General features: G+C 44.7%; 2 protein-coding genes and 1 long non-coding RNA gene across 8 annotated transcripts in view; 1 reads left to right on the forward strand and 2 right to left on the reverse strand.

The window, feature by feature from the left end:
* The window catches only part of SLC16A9 (solute carrier family 16 member 9), a 76,312-nt gene extending 73,046 nt beyond the window's left edge, over positions 1–3,266 (reverse strand). For 3 of the 5 annotated variants that reach the window (XM_060090311.1, XM_060090301.1, XM_060090278.1), the window contains exon 1: positions 3,012–3,266. The gene's annotated coding sequence lies outside the window, so the exon portion shown is untranslated. Of the gene's footprint in view, positions 1–1,711; positions 1,783–2,823; positions 2,883–3,011 lie in introns of those variants that run through there. The other 2 variants (XM_060090293.1, XM_060090286.1) reach the window with 2 other exon arrangements.
* An 83-nt stretch (positions 3,267–3,349) lies between these two features.
* LOC132484139 (uncharacterized) lies at positions 3,350–16,221 on the forward strand. 2 transcript variants are annotated; one of them, XR_009531156.1, is made up of 3 exons: positions 3,350–3,410; positions 4,263–4,428; positions 15,940–16,221. It is a non-coding gene; the product is annotated as an uncharacterized LOC132484139 (long non-coding RNA). The 2 variants fall into 2 exon arrangements; XR_009531155.1 differs by having other exon boundaries at positions 3,352–3,410; positions 4,147–4,428.
* Positions 16,222–20,826: 4,605 nt separating this feature from the next.
* MRLN (myoregulin) lies at positions 20,827–20,967 on the reverse strand. Its single transcript, XM_060090339.1, has one exon. The coding sequence runs from the start codon at positions 20,965–20,967 to the stop codon at positions 20,827–20,829; it is 141 nt and encodes a 46-aa protein (XP_059946322.1).
* Positions 20,968–23,968: the final 3,001 nt, after the last annotated feature.

Here is a 23,968-nt window from a genome sequence, read left to right on the forward strand (position 1 = left end):
GGAGCAGCTGGGCCCGTGAGCCATGGCCGCTGAGCCTGCGCGTCCGGAGCCTGTGCTCCGCAACGGGAGAGGCCGCAACAGTGAGAGGCCCGCGTACCGCAAAAAATAAATAAATAAATAAATAAACTAAAATAAAATCAGAATGATGGGAATGAGGATGCAAAGAGAAAACAGAGAACCACTTCTCCTACAGGTAGCAGGCCCAACTGCTAACTACTATTAATAACAGGTATCATACAGTATGCCCCTGCCCAAAGGATAAGCTCTCAAGACAGACTTCTTGGGTTCAAATCCTGGTCATGCCATTTACTTAGCCGAGTGACCTTATTAAAATTCTCAGATTAAGATAAAAATTATGCCTCCCTAGATAAAATAAGGTATGTGGCTCAGTTGACATACCGTGTTTAATAAAGGTGAATAATTATAGTAATTATTATTATCTGTAATTGAAACAGTGAACAGAAAGTGGCTTTACCCTGCATAGTGGCTCAGGAAAGTGGAGGTGTTTTCCTATTCAAAGTTTTAACCAAACTAAAAGTTGTTATACCATAAGACTACAGATTCAGACGGAAAATAACTGTTGGATTTGAATAAAGCATTGAAGGCTATTTGAAACACATTATTACTCTTTTACATTTGTAGGAAGCAAATACTATTAAGATTTTATTCATTTACTTCTTTGGGGAAAGCTCACAAAATTGAACTTCAGGGAATAAACTACAGTTAACAATGTTGGTATAAATACAATAAAAATGTTCAATCATATTTTAATTTCTTAGCATGGCTTGTCATGTCCTCCATAATCTAGCCCCATAAGACCTCCCAGCCTTATCTGTCTTAAATTCCAGGCTCCAGCCACTCCAAAGTGCTCTGCTACCTTGGAACTCACCAGACTTCCAGCAGCCCTCATTTCCATCAAGAAAATCCTCTTCCTTCTTCAAGTGCCAGCTCAAATGCTACCCCCACCACGCAACTTTTCTCAGTTCTTAACCTTGAATAAACCTCTCCTTTTCTCTGCCATTCAATAGCACACTATTGATGCCACTGCCGTATGATTCCATTTTTACTATCCTGTATTATAGATATTTGTAAACATGCCAGCTTTCCCACCAGACTAAACTCTTTGAAAGCACGGGTCATGTGTTCTTTCCTTGAACTCAGTTTTAACTCACAGTTCAATCTCATTAATCTGCAGGGAATATGCTGATGTCTGCAAAGAACCTCCCAAAGGAAAGGCCAACTAGCTCAAAATATATGCATTCTTGCAATCTTTAATTAAAATTAAAGTCACTAGGTGATACTTTCTTGTAAAGCTATAGTTAAACCAGCAAGACATTGTTTCTTTTGTACTTTCCCACTGGCTATCTATACCCAACTGCATTGTATGAATTAAGTTCAAGAGATAGCTCGCTTCAGAAAAAGACTACAAAACTTAGGGGTTCAAAAGATTGAGGTGAGAAAATAAAGCTTGAAAATCTGACTACATCTAATTGTCTTCCTCTAGCACTAGTTTCATGACCAGGTCCACCCCCAAAGCACCACAATCTGCCCTGATACAGATTCAGACACCCATCACCACCATCTTTTGAGTCGCAGTCAGAAATCAGAAAAGATTTCCTAGTGTCCTGATCTACCTCTGCATATCTTTTGTCCTTTTCTATATTCATCCCACAGAGAGGAAGGGTCCTTGTTACCCCTGTTGCCTACTCACAGAAGAGAAGAAACAGAGAAGGACGTTCTTAGGCAGTCAGTGCAGAGTTGTTGCAAAATTGCAGGTTAAGCTACTTTATTATGTCATTTCCACTTCCCAGGGCCTTAAAAAGAAAAAAAATTTTTTTCTAGCAATGATATGGGTAACCCTGTTATCTGGATCCACGAGGTATTTAAAAGAAGGTGTAATCCTATAATGAATAATTGGTGCTTTCACTTCAGAACCTTCTCTATCTTCCTCAGTCCTCTGCCTGAACCAGCCAGAACAATTTCTCACAGCTGAAGCCAACTCAAATCTAAGAAACTTAGGACATACCAAATTAACAGGATTTGATGCAACAACTGAAAATCCTACTGAGGGGAGGAGGAGGAACCCACTTGCAATCTGAACTAGAATCCAGGTAATTCAAGATTTAAAAAAAGACACCCAAACTAACTGTGACCCAGGAGATTGATCAAAAAATATTATATTAAATAACTTACTATGTAAGTAATATGCATATTTAGTGTAAATCCTACCTAAACCTCCGGGATGGATGGCCTTGGGCTAGATTAGACAAGGCATCCTAAGAAACACTGATCTGTTTTTGATGACCAAGGTTTTAAGTGGTTATTAGTTCCCTCCAAAGCCTCTGGCAGCTGCTGAAGCTACAGCAGGTTGCCTAGGGAGAGCCACAGATGGAGCGTGAAGCATCAAGTCCTCCCAAGTTCCCGCTCTGTGTCCAGGTGGCCGAGGCGCCCGTGCCTCCTGCGCTCGCCCGAGCTGCGCGCTGCTTTCCTCCCAGCTCAGGAGCCCTCGGTGGGTGCCCCCAACGCGACCCTCCCGGGGACACCTGCGTGCACCAGCGAGGCCTCGCTGCCCTCTGGGAAACTGGGGCTCACCTGGGTCGCTTCCCCCCACCCCCTGCTCTGCCACCAGCAGTCCCAGAAGCTGTCTCGGGAGTCCCGGAGCAGATCTCTTCCATGAACCCAATCCGAGGGCACCGGCCTCCCTCCAGGACTCCCTTTCTCCCCTCTTCCAACTCGGCGCCAAATGCCTCCCTCGGAGCCCCGGGAAAACTGGCACACCGCGGAGAAAGGGTGGCGGGGGTCATGGGGTGGGCGCAAACGCACCGAGGACATTCTGAGCCCCCGGCACACACGCCCAACAAGGAACCGGTTCCGAGCTGCTCGGCCGTGGATGGCAGGGTCGCCTCCTCCTACGGCTCCGAGACGGAGGAGGTACTTCTCGCCTCCGGGAGGCTAGGCAGACGGGCGGCCGCCGACCACTGACACCCTCCCCGCGAGCTCCAGCCCTTTACCTGGGTACCGGCCTCGGCGGGTCTCCGGGGCGCAGCACAGGGCGCAGTGCCCCGGGCGGGTGGTGCGGGGAGGACCGCGGCCGCCGCTCTCCCCTGCAGCTCCGGGCCTGCCGGGCGGCTATTTATCCGGGGGCCCGGCCCCGGCCCCTGCCGGAGTATTGGGCAACCGGTCCCGCTACGCGCTGCCCAGCGAGCCGCCGCCCTCTGCCCCCGCCGAGCCCCGCGGCGGCGGCGGCGGCCACGTGGAGGGAGGGAGCCGGCCCCTCCTGTGGGCTCCACCTTCTCGTCGTGGTCCTCCTCCTCGGGAAGTTATTCCCTGTGTTTCCCGCCCCGCCCCCCCCCCGCCCCGTGTCTCTTCTTTGCGGGGCACCCCGGCCAGTCTGAACCGGTTGTGACTGAGTGAGTGGGGAAGGAGAAGGAGGCGGAGGAGATGGAGGTGGAAAGGCGGGCGGTAGGGGCGCTGCTCCCGCTCTGGCGGCTCCCGGCCGGGCCGGGCCGGCCAGGCGGAAGGAGGGCACTGCGGGGGCCGCTGCCCGGGCCCGGCTCCGGCCCGGAGCCACCAAGACCGCGGGAGAGCGGGGCACCGCCGGCCACGGGCCCTCTCGGTGCGCGCACGAGCGCGTCCCCCGGCGCCGCTGCGCCCCGCCGCCCACCGCGTGCCCGCGCCGGCCCGCCCAGGACAGTGTGCATTTGGAGGGAGCCCGGGTCTGAGGATGAGTGCGAGTCTCCCCGGGTCTCCCAGGTTCCTGGACGGCCGGGCGCCCTCCTGGCCGGAGCTGTATCCCCAGCTGGCAGTGATCCCAGAGAGACGGGCACCAGAACTTTGTGCAGTCGGTGCTCCTGGGCAGTGAGGAGTGAGGATGCCAAGTGCTGCCCTTTGTGACAGCTCTATGGGAAAGGGGGGCGCCCCCGAAGTGCTCATAGTGTGCTGAGGGAGAGAGGCTGCATCTGAGGATGTTTAGTCTGTATGGCAGGTGAGCTGTACTAACAATACACTCCTATCTTTAGCGTAAGTGCTGAGATTCCCACAGTCACTGCAGCAGACTGGGGACAGTCCATAGGTGGGTACCTAGGGCTTACCAGGTGTGGCAACCCCATAAAGTGATGTGCACTTTTTGTGTTCCTGTGTATATAGGTCTTTCTGAGAAGGGACACCATATCTTCTACCAGCTTCTCAAAGGGGGCTGGGACCACCCATCACTGAAATGAAAATTTCCTTTAGACACTGAACCTCCTCTAATTCTGACCTAGACAAAGACCCTACACCTTGCAAAGGGTTGGTTTCTGAAGTCCAAATGAAGCTGCATAAGCTTCCTGAGCCACGGTTTTTCATCTTGCCCGCATCCAGAAGTCTATGTGAGATGCAAGTTCCAAAAACACCTGTGGACCCTGGCCACACTGGCAAGTGTTCTTACAGGTAGGAAAATAGCAGTTCATCTATTTGTCGCACATCATTCCTTTCCACTCAATTTGCCGACTTTCATTCAGGTTATGGGGAAAAGAATGGCCAGTGCTAGTTGATATTATTTTGTTTTGTCCTAAGAGGGAGAAAGATTAGAGGGGGAAAAAGTAACAGTAAGAATCAGAGGAAGGTGGTCCCAGAAATAGTTTCTGGAAGGAAAAATGGAGAGGGGATACAATGGGGGCTTCTCATCCTCTTCTATTTTTGACCTGGTTTGCGGTTACTCACGTGCATTCACTTTGTAATAATGCATTGACCTGTACACTGATCATTTGTGTACTTTTCTCTACTTGTTTTGATAAAAGATATTTTTAGAAAGCTTTTTCTTTGATTCAGATACCCCCTAACCACCAGAGCAAATATCTTCTTGATAGTTGGTCGAAGCAATCAATGTATATGAAATTACATTTGGGGGACAGGGGAACCCTGCTTGAAAAATATTTCTGTGTTCACCAGTGGGTTTCTGAAGTTGCCATGTCCCTGTTCTCACCTCCACCGAGTTTTCCCAGATTTCTTATAAAGAGAATGTATGACCAGCATTCCCATGTCTGCTCAGACAGTCCACGCCTATCAACTGAGAACTGAAAATTAGCTCATTCTTACACACAGCATGGTTCCAACTTTAGTGTAAGACTGAATTCCGGGGGCAAAAACTCAAAATGGCTGGGGGTCCAGACTCATAATGTCGTGAATGAAGTGGGCAGAATGCAGCCTGGAGAAGGCAGGGAGCGTGGAAGCTGGCTGGCTTCTGGAGCGGGGGCAGGGCGGGAGGCGCCCGTTGGCTTAGGAAATTATTGCCTGCCTGGAATGTGAAAATTGCCTCCACCTTCTTGTGAAGGTTTTTTGTTCAGTCACACCTCAGCAGAGCATTTAGACACACTAGAGAACTCAGAAATCTAGTCCAACCTTGACACTTTACCTATGAATGGAATTTGACCCAGAGAAGCCACGGATGAGTTCCTGATCAACCCCTGCCCCAGGACAGAGCGGGGCTGGGGAGCAGGTTTTGGCAGAGAGAGACTGTGCTACCTCCTGTGCCTCTCAAAGTGGTTGAGTGTTGTTAGCACCATTTCACAGAGAAGGAAACTGGAGTTGAGAGGGTTGTTACTCGCTAAATCTCTCAATCGGCAAAGACCAAAATGACCTCTCGACCCCCCAGAGGTTTTATCCCCGGTGACGTGAAGATGCAAGATCTGCTTGGGAGGCGAGGGTCAGAGAAGTTCAATACTGCTGGCTCGGGCTTCCCTGGTGGCGCAGTGGTTGAGGGTACGCCTGCTGATGCAGGGGACGCGGGTTCGTGCCCCAGTTCGGGAAGATCCCACATGCCGCGGAGTGGCTGGGCCCGTGAGCCATGGCCGCTGAGCCTGCGCGTCCGGAGCCTGTGCTCCGCGACAGGAGAGGCCACAGCAGTGAGAGGCCCGCGTACCGCCAAAAACAAAAAACAAACAACAACAAAAACCCACAATACTGCTGGCTCTACAGCTCTGTGCAGCCCCTGCCCTTCTGGGTCTCTCTTGGACCCAGAAGTTGATGCACTTTCAACAAGGTGGAGTGAGAGGAAAAGGTGGGTCATGAAATAAACCGGATTTAAATGAGCCTCCCTTGGGAAGAAAGAGACCTAAGGGAAAGCATTTCAAGAAAAATTGATACAGAGGTGGTACCCTGAAGGAAGGCACTTGTTTTTTGCCTTGTTAGTTATCATTTTGGGCATTTGTTAAGAAGTCTGTGATTTGTTAAATGTTCTAAGGTCCCCCCTTCTTAGACTATCTGCTGCCTGAAGCTTTTAGAGAATAAGACAGAAATTAACCTAAAATCGCTCTGCGGTCCTCAGCCCAGCAAGGGAGCCAGAAACATGGAGGGCAGAGGCAGGCATTGGTTGGTAGGGGAGGGTTAGGACATTTGCACAGCCCCTGAGACGCTAGTCCAGTGCCTGCCCGGCTGACCAGACTTCCCTTCCCGACTTAGCCTTAGCACATCAGGGCAGGTTTCTTCTTTTTTTTTTTTTTTTTTTTTTTGCAGTGCGCGGGCCTCTCACTGTTGTGGCCTCTCCCGTTGCGGAGCACAGGCTCCGGACGCGCAGGCTCAGCGGCCATGGCTCACGGGCCCAGCCACTCCGCGGCATGTGGGATCCTCTCGGACCGGGGCACGAACCCGTGTCCCCTGCATCGGCAGGCGGACTCTCAACCACTGCACCACCAGGGAAGCCCGGTTTCTTCTCTTTTGTATGTCTTGTTCTTCCCCTGTTTATGAATGGCAGCACAGCTACATAGACACTACACTTTGACATAAAAATAACTTAACAAAAGAGACTTTAGAGTTTTTATAGCAGTTAGCTCATAGATCTGAAGATCATGCTATTAATTCGTTTTCATTCACTCACCCTCTAACAGATAAAAGATCAGAAAACAGTAGAAGTGGATTAATCCTTCCCCCTCATGCTTACAGAGCTTTTGTTGAAAAAGACAAATTTTCAAATGTCAAAAATGACCTTAAAGACACACTATATCATTTTTTTCTTGCAACTCTCCAGATTATTGTTTCATGTTTTTCTTGCCTTTTCTTTCATCATGCTATCTGGCTTAAACGATTTTTAATCTTAGAGGAAGGCAGGGAAGAGGGATAAATGCTATTCTTTTTTTTTTTTTTTTTTTGCGGTACGCGGGTCTCTCACTGCTGTGGCCTCTCCCGTCGCGGAGCACAGGCTCCGGATGCGCAGGCTCAGCTGCCATGGCTCACAGGCCTAGCCGCTCCACGGCATGTGGGATCTTTCCGGACCAGGGCACGAACCCGTGTTCCCTGTATTGGCAGGCGGACTCTCAACCACTGCGCCACCAGGGAAGCCCGTGATAAATGCTATTCTTTGAGTGGCTAGTAACTGCCAAGAACTATGCAGTCTCATAACCACAAAGCAATCTCATGTGGTTAAGTATCATTATCTTCATTTTGTAGATGAGGAAACTGGAATTTAGAGAGGTTAAGTTACTTGCTGAGTCACTCAGTTGGTAAGTGATGGAGTAAGATTCAGGCCCTGGTCTGGCTAATTGCTAAGCCTGTGCTGTTCCCAGTCTACCTTAGAAAAATGAGTCAAGGGTGGTACAAGCTAGTGGAGCACTGTCTTCTCACTTGTATTAACTCACCTAAGGTTCACAGTAAACCTAAAAAGTAGGTGCTCTTATCATCCACGTTTTGCCAGTGATGAAAATGACTAGAAAGAAGTTAAAAAATTTAACCCCAATCACACAGTTAATGAGGGGTAGGCTAGGTTCAAATCCAGGCATCCAGGCTACAGAGGGCCATGCTCTGAACCACCGCCCTGTCTCATGAAAATGGAAATGAGAGATGTAAAATTACATGGAATGTACATCTCCTTCTGTGTGTGTGTGTGTCTGTGTGTGGACACATATACACACTTCCACTTTACATCCTTCTGACCTGCATTGCTTGGTTTCAAGGCCATAACGAGAAACAACCTACATCTTCATGAATACTGTTTCCGAAACACCCAGTTTATCTCCAGGTGTTGGATTGACATCATCTGTAACGTGCTCATTGTCTGTCTGCACAGCGAAACTATAAACTCCAAGAGCAGGTACCAGATGTGTCCTGTTCATCACTATTCCCTAGAGCACAGTGGCAGCAAGAATAGAACTTTGTTTAGTGAGCTTTCATTGAATGAAGGAATGAAGAAACGAATGATCAAACAGTCAATGAATGCATGCTCGAACTGTCAGTAATATATATATATATATATATATATATATATATATATATATATTTTTTTTTTTTTTTTTTTTGGCTGCACTGCATAGCATGTGGGATCTTAGTTCCCGGACCAGGGATCGAACCCATGCCCCATGCATTGGAAGGCAGAGTCTTAACCACTGGACTGCCCAGAAGTCCCTCTGAGTAATATTTTTGCTACAGTAGATCACTGAAATTCTTCAGTTGCCTTACTCAGCCAAGCTCTATTCTGTTCTAAGTAGTTACAATCATCTCATTGAATCCCATAGAGCAACTACTACTTTTTTTTTTGTGGTACGCGGGCCTCTCACCGTTGTGGCCTCTCCCGTTGCGGAGCACAGGCTGAGGATGCGCAGGCTCAGTGGCCATGGCTCACGGGCCCAGCCGCTCCGCGGCATGTGGGATCTTCCCAGTCCGGGGCACGAACCCGTGTCCCCTGCATCGGCAGGCGAGCTCTCAACCACTGCACCACCAGGGAAGCCCGCAACTACTACTTTTTACTCATCCTATAGATGAGGAATTAAGACCCCCTGAGGTTAAATGAGCTGCCCAAAGTTGGGGCACCAAAGCGGCAGAGACAGGAGGTAAACACAGTGTGAGCCTAGCATGCCCACTGGTAAGGCTAGGCTGTGTGGCCCCTCACTGTGCTCGTTCACAGCTCTAGCTCAGGATCAAGCGCAGTGCTTGACACATAGTAGACCCTCCATAAACGTACTGAAGGGAGAGAAGGAGGAAATTCCCTCATGTGTCCAGGACAGTTTAAGGCCATTTCCCACATCTGAATTCACTCAGGGCATCGTGTATCTTACAAATTCAACTTGTATGATCTACAATAACAGATGACCACGGAAGGGTTTACTTCCAAAGGTAGGCTGCCCAGTTCAAATGTACCAGTGGTTCCAGTCTCTTCTTGTGAAAATACAGGTGCAATTGATAAATGTTATTTTTAAATGATCATAAGACCATTGAATTGAATCTTTTATGAAGCAGTGCCAATTTTTTAAATATGCCTCTGCCTCAGTGTCTGACTTATGTGCATTACATAACAAAGTTTCAGACAGCTCCAAACAATGTATCAGGTCAACATGGCAAGTTTTGGCCTTCTTGTCTTCTTCATTACATGACAAGGGAGAAAAAGCGTGACCTCTACTCCATGTTCAGGGTCTGTTCACTCCAAAATTTCTGGACAGTCCAAATGCTTTGCTCCATGATTTCAGCATGTAAACATTTTTTTGGTCACCTATTCAATATGCTACAACTTTGGTTTGTTGGGTAAAGTTTAGAATATGGTAACTAACCCATGAAACAAAAGTTATAAAGAAAAAATGTAAAGTCAAACATGTTCCATAAGAACATTTGAATACAGATGGAAATTGACGAATTGATGAATGAATTTCCTCTATCCACCTCCCCACCAGGGCTGTGCTCACACAGAAAGGTATGCTCACCCCTATGTCCCTACCACCCACCACAGTGTAAAGCTCTTATATTTCCCCATCGAAGTGCTTGGGAGTTATTTCAAACCATAGGCAAAACAACCAGCTGTAGAAGTAAAATGTGTTTGAGATCTTCTGCTTGATTTTAAAGAGGCATGTGAATCCTGCTTTCTACTCAATAGCCATGTGTATTTTAATATCATCATAATGTTTAATGTTAATAATTACCTATTTAATTTATATATTTGTTCAGATTAACAATTTAATATAATAATAGCTCACTTTTTTTTTTTTTTTTTTTTTGCGGTACGCGGGCCTCTCACTGTTGTGGCCTCTCCCGTTGCGGAGCACAGGCTCCGGACGCGCAGGCTCAGCGGCCATGGCTCACAGGCCCAGCCGCTCCGTGGCATGTGGGATCTTCCCAGACCAGGGCACGAACCCGTGTCCCCTGCATCGGCAGGCGGACTCTCAACGACTGCGCCACCAGGGAAGCCCATAGCTCACATTTTTAAGCAATTAATATATGCAGTGTATTGTCAAGGCACAGGCAGGAAACAGAATTTATCCCAGATAGCCAAGAGAAGGAATCTTAAGGGAAAGAATATCTATAATTAGATATTTAATGCAATGTGGACAACATTAAAGGAATAAACAAGAGACACCCATACTAGATGGTGGGAAGTGATTACTGCTCCTGGGCTTTAAGTAACAAAGGGAAGACCTAGTGTTACCAGCGCCTGGAGAGCAGAACCTGCAAAGGAGGGGCCACCCAAAGGGAGCAGGAATTGGGAAGAGATATCATTTTATTGCCAGAGACAAAGAGTCAAAGTGACTGTGGAGAGAATACCCCTACCTCTCTCTTTGCTCTCAAATCTCTTGGTGGCACCTACCATTGGTCAAAGCCAGGCAGAAGCCAGGTACCGAGGGAACCCAGGAAATGCTGCCCACAAAGGGTCAGCCTCCTGGGCACAAAGCAGGGCAATGAAGGCAGACATTGGATTGGGCTGGGGAGAGTGGCAAAGAGAGAATGACCAGGCACTGTGCTGAGTACTTTGCATACTTGTATATATCCCTATGAGGGAGGTACCATTTCCCTCATTTTACAGACGAAAAAACAGAGGTACGCAATTTCAACCAAGACTGTCTTACTCTAGATTCTGTGCTCTTAATCACTACACTATTTAACCAAGCAGTATTAAAAATAATGTCTTAAAATTACTTACCTAGTTTAAAAAAAAAAACTTGTAAAATAAATGCTCAGTGTTTGCCACATGACTGTGACTTTACCATTGCTACTTTGATCACTTTGCCTTAATCTCCTCAGCAATTTACCTTATGGTGAGTCTCATGCATTTTATGTTGATTCTATGATCTGCAACTTGCAACCTGTTTCTTGAATTCTGGAAATGTGCCTCAATTGTCTATAACATAAATCTCCACGCATGGATTAAAAGCTATACTGTCAATTCTTACTTATTCACTCTTTAAATAATTCTTAATCATTTATGCTGTGTCAGGCATTATATGAAAACAAAGGGTTTTGCAGTCTAGGAGACTGTCAGGTGAAAAATCACTAGAATGTGCTAAGTACCTCCGTCACGGTACTTGTGCTACCTTAAGAGAACAGAGAGGCGGAAACACTGCTTGGGTTGAGAAGAGGGCATTCCAAGACTGGGGGAAGAGCGTTTACAAAGTCTTAATGGAGTAAAAGACTCCCAGGCTAGGGAACTACAGTGGATAATTACAAATGATTCAAGGTCAGAGTACTTGTAGGAAGTGGGAGGTAAACAGGAATAGGGCTTTTGATTGTTAGCACCAGCTCCCATCTCTTGGCAGGACAGCACGAACGGAGAACCCAGGACTCCGGTCCACTTAGAGATCTAACTGGCAGGGGCTACATTGCTTCATCAGGAAATGAATGGGCTCTGTCTTATTTTCTCCATCCTTGCAGGGTTTTGTTCAGGATTCAAAGTCCCAGAAGAGAAAGTGTGACTGGCCCGGTTTGGGCAATGTAACCATTTCACTCAGAGGAAGACAAGGCACTTTGAGAGGACTCTCCAAAAGCAGATTGGGATGTTGACTAGCCTAAACAGAATAAATGTCCTCTACAGTGGGTTAGACCCTGTGTCTGTATATGAAGTCGTTCTCCAGGAAGCAAAGAGGAACCACTGAAGGCTTCTAAACAGTGGATGACATGGTTGGCTTTGTGTTTCAAAACTATCACTCTTAGAAACCACGTTGGAAGATGGACTGGGAGAGAAAGTGGTCAGAGGCTGATTTAACAGCTGAGGCAAAAATATATACTTGAAAATTTAACACCTAGAGAATTTTGAAATAAGGGGAGCAATCTGAGAGATTAAGAAGTGCCATCTAACTGATAGGTGTGGGGATTAGTGGAAAGAAAGGTTGGGGATGGATTCCAGGTTTCCCATAAGAGCTTATAAAGAATTGCTGTAAAATTAAGGGAAGTGTGCCTCCCACTGCAGGATCCTCTAGAACAGTCCAAATTTCAAATACTGAATCTCATTGTTCTAATAAAACATAAGAAGATTTCCAAGAAACTCCAATTTAAAATATATTTCCAAGATTTCTTTTGCAATTGGATATGGTAGAAAGTTCTTTTGTCTGACTCACATTTCCTGATCTATGGTTTGGATAATATGATCATAGGTGGGTGAACATATGCAACAGAAACAAAGAGCAAGAAACCTATTCAATACCAGTACAGTGAGTAGTGGTACGTGCAAAGTACATGCCAAAGTTTTACTGGAAAAAGGCTTGTCCTCACCGAGAAGAGTCAGGGTTGATTATTAGGTTAAAGTGACCTTAGAAGGAAGGGGCCACATCCTTTGGCAACAACAAGCAAACACCAGTCAAACCCCAGATGTACAGCTGGCTCAGACAGAGGCATGCCAACAGCTCTAATATCCACAACCAAATCCATCAGTCTGTATATAAAAAGAAACCACTACATTTCTAAATCTAGAGTGGAATGACCCACAGTATAAATACTTGGATTGATCACACAGATGCTGGCACCCACCAAGTGAAAGCTGAATTTACTCTCAACATCATGGACAACAATAATTGTGGGCATTTCCTTCCATAAACCTGGTCCTCCAGACATCCTTGGAGGCTCAGAGGCTGCTTTTTGAGTATTTCAGCACTCAGGATGCTTTGTGCCCTGATTATTTCTCTTAGTTACATGCGGTCATGCATGTTTTTTTGAGACTACTGAATTTGAATCAGTCTTAGAACTAGTCAAGAGGCCTTGAAGATCAGCAGGTAGAACCTCACACTTGCTGTAGCATTTAATCTACTAATTTTTCAGATGAAGAAACAGAGGCTCCACGGGGTTGAATAATAAGAGGTGGAGAGAATAGAGGATAAGAGCACACAACTTGAAGCCTGACTACTGATTAGCTCTGTAACCTTGAAGAGGTTCCTTCTCCCTGTGCCTGTTTCCTCATCTGTAAAAGTGGGAGAATGATACCTATCTCATATGGTAGTTGAGAAGAATCAGTGAATTAAACCACATAAAGTGCTCCAAATAGCCTAACATAATAAGTGTCATACAAGTGTTTGTATTCATGAATATACCAAAGAACCCCACTACAACTGGGAATCTGATCCTACTTTTCCTCTACACAATTAGAAGAAGAAAATTCTACCCATTGACACATTTACAGTGATTACGAATAGTTGTCATATACAATATCCTTTAAGGATGTCTCATCAAAACCTGCATCTGAGTTCTTGAAATTCACTCAAGAAGAGCTCCTATAGTGACAAGCAGGTATGATAACCAGCCCAGGAAATCAACAAAGTTCAGTGACACACCAAGTCTGAAAATTAACCTTTTTACCAAGTAGACCTGAATCTCTCCTCAAGGGTCGCCTGCACCCCACCCCACACCAATATTTCTGCAACTTGGGTCCATCTTCTGTCAACTGTGGTCTTAATGAACTGAAGGGTTGGATTTTGACTTAGATGTCATTCTTGGCAAGGCTGTTAGTTCAACTTTTCTTTGGCTGGTCAAGATGATTTTTCAACAAGTTCTTTAGCCCACAGTGTTACAGTATACCACCAAAGAAATCAAGAAATGAATATTGCTGTGGGTGGGAAAAGAAATACCAAATGGAACTCCTGCCATGCTGATAATTATAATCTACAAGATATTTCATTCACTAAGTGTGGCAAAAGAGTATATTTTATAAGAAGTTTGCAGCTGATGAATACCAAAGGCCAAAAACTCAGTCTGCAAAGAGACTGCTTATGAGCTATGAGAATCATTTGCACTACAAGGTACTCCTCCAACCACAGGACTAATAAAGTGAACTTCCTAGAATCGAAAACAGCACAGAAAATATCTAGCACCTTGAACATGCCTGGCTTAGAGTAGGTATCCAGTGAAAATTAATTGAATAAATCTAATTGCCATCAATGAAAAAATATCTCATATTAACTTGGATCTTTATTATGTGACCTAAGGTACCTGAAAGAAATGTGAGGAATTTCTTAAGTAATTAACTCTGATATGAAATGGGTAAAAAGGAGCCCAAAGAATGAGCTCTGATTGCTAGATAGCATAAAAGAGAGATTTAAAGAAAACAGATGAAGTTTTAAAACTCAACTCAAGAGGAAGGGAGCAAATATTTTCATCTTTAGCCTTTATTTCATGACCTACCGTTTAATATTTGAAATCCTGAGGATTATCAGGGTGACAAAACTGTTCTTTTTCCTTTAGAGATCAAGAGAAACCTTCTCAAGGATTATAGATGTGGGTCATCTGCTTTGTAAAATAGTCCAGCAGTTCCTCAGAAGTTTAAAGGAAGAGTCACCATATGACCCAATAATCCCACAAGTTGGTGTATACCCAAGAGAAATGAAAACATATGCCCTTGCAAAAATTGGTAAATGAGCGTTCATAGCAGCATTATTCATAATTGACAAAAATAAAAACAATGCAAATATCCATCTACTGATCAATGGATAAATAATATGTGGTATATCCATCCAATGGAATATTATTTGGCCATAAAGAAGCCAGGCACAAAAGGCTATACATTGTATGATTCTTTTTATATGAAATTCCCACATAAAAAGTAGATTAGTATTGCCTAGGGCTGGTGGGAGGGGTGGTTGGGGGCAGGTTAGGTTGAGGGAAAATCGGAAGTAACTGCTCGTGGGGATTAATGGGTATGGGGTTTCTTTTTAGGGTGATAAAATTGTTCCAAACTCATTGTGGTAATAGTTGCACACTCTGTAATACACTAAAAAATCATTGAATTGTACATTTCAAATAGATTAATTGTATGGTATATGAACAATATGTCAATAAGGCTGCTGTTAAAATAAGCTACAGCAGATGAAGTTTTAGCTCTGCTTACAGTTTTTAAAAAGCTGTCCTAAAAACACAGCTTTTTCATTCATCTAGTAGAGCCATGAAGCTCCCTAGCATCATGACAAGTTAGGGGCCAGACACGATCAGCCTGGAATAATCATGGAAAAATTGAAACCCCTGGAGAGATGATTCCTTGTTTAAAGTAAGTTGTGATGTGTACCATACAAAGGACACAGAACATCAGAGAGTCTCACATTCTCTCTTTATTCTGCCATGAGGAAGTTTCCCTAAACCAGAGAAGTTATGTAGAAGCTAATTTTTATCAATCCTACAAAAGTAACTCCCCACTTCTTCACTAAGCTGTAGTCACACTGGCCTTCCTAAGGGTTTGCTGAGCTCCACCTACTGCAGTGCCTTTGTACCTGCTGTTCTTCCTGCAGGAAGTCCTCACTTGTCCCCAGATCTCCACCTGGCTAGCTCCTCATCAGTCAAGCCTCTGCTCCATTGTCACCTTCTCAGGAAAAGCTCCTTAGCTCCTCCTAATTAAAATATTCTTCCCCCACAGAAACCCTCTCTCTCATGGCTCCACTTCATTTTCTGCACAGCATTTGGCACTATCTGAAACTCTCACGTGCTTATCAGTTGGTTGTCCGCCTCCCCGGCAGAAGGCAAGCTCCCTGAGGATGATACTAAGCAGCACCCTGTGGGGATCCTGGGCACAAAAGCCTTTCCGTGTCCCCCATTTCTTGATTACAGGAAATAGGCTTCATTCAGCCTCCATGACTTCCCTGAGTTCCAACCAGCAGCTTCAAAGAGTTGTTAATCAGGGAAGGGAGGTGATTCAGACAAGGGAGGAGCAGTCAAGAAACAAGAGTGCAGCCTTGGGGCAGGGTCCTGCTTCCCCCTCAAGGGATACACATGACGATTTCTTTGAACTCTTTACAGATACTGAAGCCCTCACCAGGTGGGAGAAGTTAACAGTCTGCTGCCCACAAGCACGTAGACCCCAGACCGGTTGGAACCAGAAGTTTGATGATGCTGACTCCCAATTACCTCACCACCAACCAATGAGAAGAACGTCCAGGAGCTGACCACGCCCTCCTCTTTGAACCATTACTATAAAACTCCTCACTAGCCCCTCCAGGTCAGGACACACAATTTTGAGGGCATTAGCCTGCTGTGGCCCCCTTTGCCTGGCAAAGCAATAAAGCTATTCTTTTTACTTCACCCAGAACTCTGCCTCTGAAAATTAATTCGGTGTCGGGGTACAGAGGCCGGATTTGGCTTCACGGACAGGGACCGAAATATTTCCCTGTGCCTACAAAGCTAGCAGATAGGCAGTGAGCGCTTGATAAAGATTTATTGAGTAAATGATCCCCACCAGGTAAGTCACAATCAACTTTGTAAACAACATCCGAAAGGTCAGCCTCTGTACCTGCCACAACTCAGACAGGAGTCCAGGGACACTGACCCTTCAGAGAACAGTCTGTAGCCACCTCCAGGCTGAAAGGGCAAAGGGCTGAGACTGAAAACCCAATTGGCCACCGAGGACTTCCTGTGCTGCTTCACTAATCTTCCCTCACCGTGGTCCCAGGCCAGGTGGCAGAGCAGCTCTGGGGCCTCTCCTGTTGGTTTATAAATAAGTCTAGGCTCATTGCTGATCCCAGAGTGGCCTACGTGGCAACTTGCCTTCAGCTTGCTCACTAGGACCGCCTGCAGGAAGGGCAGCACACAACAGCCATGCAGAAGCAGCACAGAACAGCAGCCTGCATCTGTGAGGTCACGTGCACACCATGCGCTTCAGATCTTCTCTCAAAGGACCTACTGTAGAGCACAGGGAACTCTGCTCAATATTCTACAATAACCTACATGGGAAAAGAATCTGAAAAAGAATAGCTACATGTGTATGTATAACTGAATCCCTTTGCTGTACACCTGAAACTGACACAACATTGTTAATCAACTCTACTCCAATATAAAATAAAAATTAAAAAAAAAATCCCCCGGGCTTCCCTGGTGGCGCAGTGGTTGAGAGTCCGCCTGCCGATGCAGGGGACACAGGTTCGTGCCCCGGTCCGGGAGGATCCCACATGCAGTGGAGTGGCTGGGCCCGTGAGCCATGGCCGCTGAGCCTGCGCATCCGGAGCCTGTGCTCCACAACGGGAGAGGCCACAACAGTGAGAGGCCCGTGTACCAGACAAAAAAAAAAAAAAATCCCCCAAAACCTTGACCCTGGTTTCTACAGAAGCAGTTTGTCCCAATCACACCACAAAGTTAGGAACTGTCCATTCTAACTCAGAATGGCTGTCTGGCTTAGTTTTCTTGTAAGTTATTTCATTCCAGTGAACACTTAAAGAATCACTAATGCTTCATCAACTGTAGAGTACTTGTCACTCAATTCCAGAAAACTCGTGTTTACCTAACCCAGGCTGCATACATACGTATACGCCATGGATATTGTTGCCATTTAGGAAAACAATCCTTTTCCAATCCTGCGGAAGGCAGTCACAGGTCCCTTACTTCACAGAGCTACTCCTGTCTTCTTGATGTTTATAACAACGTCTTAGATTTCTAGGACTCCTTTCTGTTATCCATCTTCCTGTAAGTATCAGTCCAGTTCACTTAAGAGTCACAGTGTTTCTATGTGATACACGAAGCTGATGGTATTAATGCCACTTCTGCTTTTTTCTTGGTGCTGTTTTGTTTTGTTTTAACACGGGAGGAGTAGCAGACCCAGAGAGGTTAAGCAACTTGCCCCGAGGTCACATACCTGTTCAGTGCCAAACAGTAGGAACACTGAGTCCGTGAGCTTCCCTCCGCATCAGCACTTCTCAATGCATCTGAACCACTGGGGAATCTGGTTACAGTGCAGATTCTGAATTCAGCAGTTCTGGGGGGTTGGGAGGGGGAACCAGGATTCTGCATGTTTCCCAAGCTCCCAGGAGTTGCTGCAGGTGGCCCTCAGAACACCTTTCACCACATCCTTCATAACACCCCAGGCATGTCCATCCTAATACTTCCCCCAGTGGCCGTTGCACTATTTGGGTATTCATTCATTTCCCCCACTAGCCTGTGAGCTCCAGGAGAGCATGAACTATGTTGTATTCACTGGTTTGACCTGGGCGCCCAGCACCACCCGTGCCAAAAAGGAACTGAACAAATATTTTTGAAGAGTGGAGGAAAAGTGACCCATTTCCAACGACAAAGCCACGTCGACTGCATATTAAGACTCTGATTTCTTATACAAAACAGAAACAGACTCACAGACTTAGAAAACAAACTTATGGTTACCAAAGGGGAAAGGTGGGGAGGGAGGGATAAACTGGGAGGTGGGATTGCCATATACACACCACTACATTTAAAATAGATAACCAACAAGGACCTACTGTATAGCACAGGGAACTCTGCTCACTACTCTGTAATAACCTAAATGGGAAAAGAATTTGAAAAAGAACGGATATATGTATAACTGAATCACTTTGCTGTACACCTGAAACACAACATTGTAAATCAACTATAGCCCAATTTGAAAGAAAAATTTAAAAAAAAAGAATCAATCAATCAATGAACATTTTTTTAATAGGCTATTCATCAAGTATCCTCTGTTGTCTGGAGTCACATTATGACATCCAGTTGTCATCGCCAGGTCCCCAAATAACATAACCAAATAAAAGCCCCGTAGTTTCAACCAGTTTATACCTACACTTGCCACAGAACTCTGCCAGGGGTCAGGGGGACAGAATCACATCCTTGGGCCAATGGGATGGGATAACATGAGGTCATTCTAAGGGCAAGGGGGAGGTGTAGAACAGGCAGGGTGATGGAGGCTCGCTAACACTCAGCATCACCTGAGGATGCTGACGACAGCAGTCCTCCACGGATTGTGCGTTTTCCATATGCCAGGCACTCGGCTGCGCACATTGCACCCGTCATCTCATGTCATCCTCTCGACAAACCTATGACACGGGCACTAATTTTATATGTAAGGAAGCAGAGATGTAAGGTTATTAAACCATAAGCGGTGAAGCCAAGATCTGGATCCAGGCAGTCTGGCTTCAGCATCCGTGCTTCTAACCACATTGTTGACTGACTGGAAGCACACAGAAAAGAAGCAATAGCCTGAGCCTGGGAGTGACTTTACTTCCCTGTCAACAGCCTGATTAATAGGCTCCAAGAAATCCCAAATAGAGGGGCTTGGGGAGAAACACATCACATCCACATTATATCCAAAAGGAAGTGTTCAACAATATTATGTAGGGAAAAAAGAGATTCTGTTACAGTAAATGGCACATAGTTTGACTCTGTTTGGCTTATGGTTAAATATACAACACCGCTGAAAGGTTAAGTAAGAGTCACTGAAGTAATAAGTCTCAAAGGTCCCAGATTCCTTTCACACTCCATTAGGTCTCTTATGAAACCTTGCATTAATGTCTGGGCCAAATCTGAGAAGATGGTCATCACATGGAAGAGATCAGGATTTTATGAAACATGTGTGTCCAATGTAAAAAGTCAAAAAGTCTAAAGGACAAAGAGAACTTTGTTTTTCAAAGGCTTAAAGAGCAGAAGTTCAACAGTTATATTTTAACACTGTCAGAAAATGAGGGAGTCAAGAAAACTGTGGAAGAGAATGCATTGTCCATTTGGATATGAGAAAAGGGTAAACTTAATCTCTCTTTTCGATAGAAGATTTTTAAATGTGGAATAAGAAAATAAATCAGGGCAATACTAAAGTACAGCCATAGGGTCTTGAATAAAACATTACTGTGAAAAAGGGTTGAGCTCTACAGATTGTTTTTTAACCACACTTGTTTAATTATTATTTACCTTTGGAGGCAATATGATATGATGGATTGTGAAGGCCCAAGACCTGGTTCTGCCACTTCCTAGGTATGGTCTCCAGCTAGCATAATTCTTCCAGGATTCAGTGTGTTCATCTGTGAAATGGGACAACTCACTCCTGCCTCCTAGGATTACTGGGAGCCTTACATAAAATGACATACTGTGAGCATTTAGTCCCAAACAGAAAATCAACACAGGCTGCACCTTGTTTTCTCTCCTTTCTTACAAGTTCTATTTTCCTAAAAGAATGTTGTTTAAGCATTTCTATTCCTAACTTTACGTTTTTGTTAGTAGAAACATAAAATTGTGGAGGGTTAAGAAAAACAACCTACCTACACACAGATGAAATGTGTATGTAAGAAAATAAGAATAAACTATTAGTATATAGTATGGAAAGATCATCTTATATTAAGCTTGATGTGTTAAAAATAGAACCATATAATAAACAACAAGGTCCTACTGTACAGCACAGGGAACTATATTCAATATCCTGTGATAACCCGTAATAGAAATGAATATGAAAAAGAATGTATATATGTATAAATGAATCACTTTGCTGTATAGCAGAAATTAACATAACATTGTAAATCAACTATACTTCAATAAAATAAATTTTAAAAATGAATTTAAAATTAAAAAAAAAAGAACCATGTAAAATTTCACATAGGTACACATCCTTAAGAAACAACTTCACTCATAATTACACCTACAAATTTTAGTCAATCTATCAACTAACGATCATGTTAAAAATCAAGAAGTTTTATGAGAGTAGTGTAGATTTTTGGAAAAAATTCCATTTCAATTTATGTGAATGTTTTCTAAACCATAAAGTACTAAATAATACACAATGTTGTTTTTATTGCAATGTCCTTTTGGCCTCTAGAATAATTGGAGATGTCATCAAATTAAAATCACTCAACATACTAAATTACAAAATTTTATTCACTGTAATTCAATATGAAATTCACATGTAAAGTAAGGGAAGTCAGCTTTCTAAGAAGTTATAACAACATATACAATAGACAGGAAGTCAACAAAGATTACAAACAGAATTTTTAGAAGTCTTCCCACAATTTCATCTTCCAGACTTGTGGGGTTAGTAGTAGAAATTAACATCCAGTGTTTACACGTCATATCCAAAAGCTCCTGCTCCCTAGGAGGAAAAGAAAGAGAAAATGTCCTTAAATGAACACATTTATAACCCTGATTCTTTAAACTCAATCTCATATTTGCACTGGAAAGAAACAGTGATCAAGAAATGTCTTTCAGGGCTCCCCTGGTGGCGCAGTGCTTGAGAGTCCGCCTGCCGATGCAGGGGACGCGGGTTCGTGCCACGGAGCAGCTGGGCCCGTGAGCCATGGCCGCTGAGCCTGCGCGTCCGGAGCCTGTGCTCCGCAACGGGAGAGGCCACAGCAGTGAGAGGCCCACGTAACGCAAAAAAAAAAAAAAAAAAAAAATGTCTTTCAGGGCTTCCCTAGTGGTGCAGTGGTTGAGAATCCGCCTGCCAATGCAGGGGACACGGATTCGAGCCCTGGTCCGGGAAGATCCCACATGCCGTGGAGCAACTACGCCCGTGCGCCACAACTACTGAGCCCATGCGCCTAGAGCCTGTGCTCCGCAACACGAGAAGCCACCACAATGAGAAGCTCGTGCACCACAATGAAGAGTAGCCCCCACTCTCCACAACTAGAGAAAGCCCACGTGCAGCGACAAAGACCCAATGCAGCCAAAAATAAATAAATAAATTTGTAAAACAAACAAACAAAAACAGCTCAAGGAACTACCAGAATTACCCCTCTCTTTTCAATGTTATCCATAATTAATTTATTTTGAAGTCTTATCTGCAAAGTCATTTACAATCATTCTTATGGCATCAGTGAAATTGCCATTCTTCTAACCTGTACAGGGGGTATTACCAGGAAATGAGAATTTGAAGACATGGAAAGAGGCATGTGATAAAATTCTTAAACACTAAACAACAAAAGGTTTTTTTCATTTCCCTGAGCTTTCCTCAAAATCCTTTCTCATATTTTGGTCACTTAATCAGACATTAAATATTTTAATTTCTTCCACACTTCTGTGTTAATCAAACAGTTTTTTTAATATCTTATTTTTTTTAAGTATTATGGAATTTTTAAAGATATTAATTTGTGGTCTGTTTAGCGCACTGTCGGAACATTTCACATGCCTGTCAGGTAGGGAGTTTAGAACCATTCTTAACTCCTTTTTCCAGAAATGTAAGGTCAAATGAGTTAAGTAATTTTCAAAGCCTTACATCCAAGTCCCTTATACACACTCAACTTAAAATCAGCATCAAGGGCTTCCCTGGTGGCGCAGTGGTTTAGAATCCGCTTGCCAATACAGGGGACATGGGTTCGAGCCCTGGTCTGGGAAAATCCCCCATGCCACAGAGCAACTAAGCCCATGCGCCACAACTACTGAGCCTGCACTCTAGAGCCCGAGAGCCACAACTACCAAAGCCTGCGTGCAAAAAGAGAAGCCACCACAATGAGAAGCCCGCACACCGCAACGAAGAGTAACTCCCGCTTTCCACAACTAGAGAAAGCGCATGCACAACAAACAAAGACCCAATGCAGCCAAAAATAAATAAAAATAAATAAACTTTAAAAATATTATTTTAGGGCCTCCCTGGTGGCGCAGTGGTTGAGAGTCCGCCTGCCGATGCAGGGGATACGGGTTCGTGCCCCGGTCTGGGAGGATCCCATATGCCGCGGAGCGGCTGGGCCTGTGAGCCATGGCCGCTGGGCCTGCACATCCGGAGCCTGTGCTCCGCAACGGGAGGGGCCACGACAGTGAGAGGCCCGCATACCGCAAAAAGAAAAAAAAAAAAAAAAAATTATTTTAAAAAATGAGCATCAATATTTTTAGAAAGTGGCAAGATCGGGGTGGGAAAATATTTTCTGCTATTTTTCACTCAAACCCAAAAAAGCAGGTTGAGTTTTAAGAGAGAAGGTGAAAGAGAGAGGGGGAGATAGATGAGATTTATACAAGTATCTTCTTCCACTTTTAGCAATCTTGATTAATTTCTGTAATAACTAACCCCCTTCCTAAAGGAGGGAATGACTTGCCCCAAATTATACAGCAATCACTGGCAAAGTAAACGCCTAGAATTTCCCTTAAGTTCAACAATTCCTTGTGCCTACGTTTGGGAACGAAGGGGTAAGAATAACACATGGGTTCGCAAAACGATTTTCCTTCCCTCCTATGGCCTCCACCTCCATCTTGTGTTTCTTCAGTCTGTGCTCTGAGGGGTACCTTCAATTTTCTCCAACAGCGGTAAAGAGACTGAATAGGAAGTGAGGGAAAGACCAGACAACTGGTGGGGGTCGAAGAGTGCGCAGAAACCCATTTCTCACCTGACTTAATCCCGGGTAGTGGTAGATAATGCTGCTCCTGGGTTTTCTCTCCACCTGCTCTTGCTAGAACAAAGTGCATTCAGCACAGGTGGTCTCTTAGCAACCTTGGTTCCTGTGTCAAAGCACAGCAAAAGCTTTTATTGGATGCTGAGGAGGTCTGTGAAGTGGCCGGGCAGGGAGCCTGCCTGGAGAAACTCTAAAATGACTCTCAAAGAAGTCAGGAAGGAGATGTCGAAGAGTGGAGTTCGGCAAACGTGACACATTGATTTCAACATATCACAGAACTGTATAGCTGAAAACTAAACTTTTCACAAAAAGTTTAAGCTGAACTCTATAATTTTCCTGGCGGGCCAAACATTTACCACGGTTTTATTTTTTTATTTTATTTTTTGGCCGTGCCACTGGGCATATGGGATCTTAGTTCCCCCACCAGGGATTGAATCCACACCCCCTGCAGTGGAAGCAGGGAGTCTTAACCATGCTTTTAAAACAATAGTTCTCAGGGGGTGAGGGAATGGAAGAGATGTGTAAGGGTTACACATGTGCAACAAGTAGATAAATAAGTCCCGGAGACCACTGTAATACACAGTACAGTGAGCATAGACATAAAAGTGTGTTATAAACATTAAACTTGCTAAGAGACTAGATTTTAATTGTTTCCAGCACTAGAAGCATTAGAAACTAGAGGAGTGAATTTATTACAAAAGACCAGGCTGTAACATTCAGCCATAAATGGAAAATTATCCAACAAAATTATG

Source organism: Mesoplodon densirostris, chromosome 1 (assembly GCF_025265405.1).
Source record: "Mesoplodon densirostris isolate mMesDen1 chromosome 1, mMesDen1 primary haplotype, whole genome shotgun sequence".
Lineage (NCBI taxonomy): Eukaryota > Metazoa > Chordata > Mammalia > Artiodactyla > Ziphiidae > Mesoplodon > Mesoplodon densirostris.

What these genes read in the sequence shown, in the direction of transcription:
- MRLN (XM_060090339.1), bottom strand. Translation starts at nt 20,967, where the DNA reads ATGACGTGTAAACACTGGATGTTAATTTCTACTACTAACCCCACAAGT.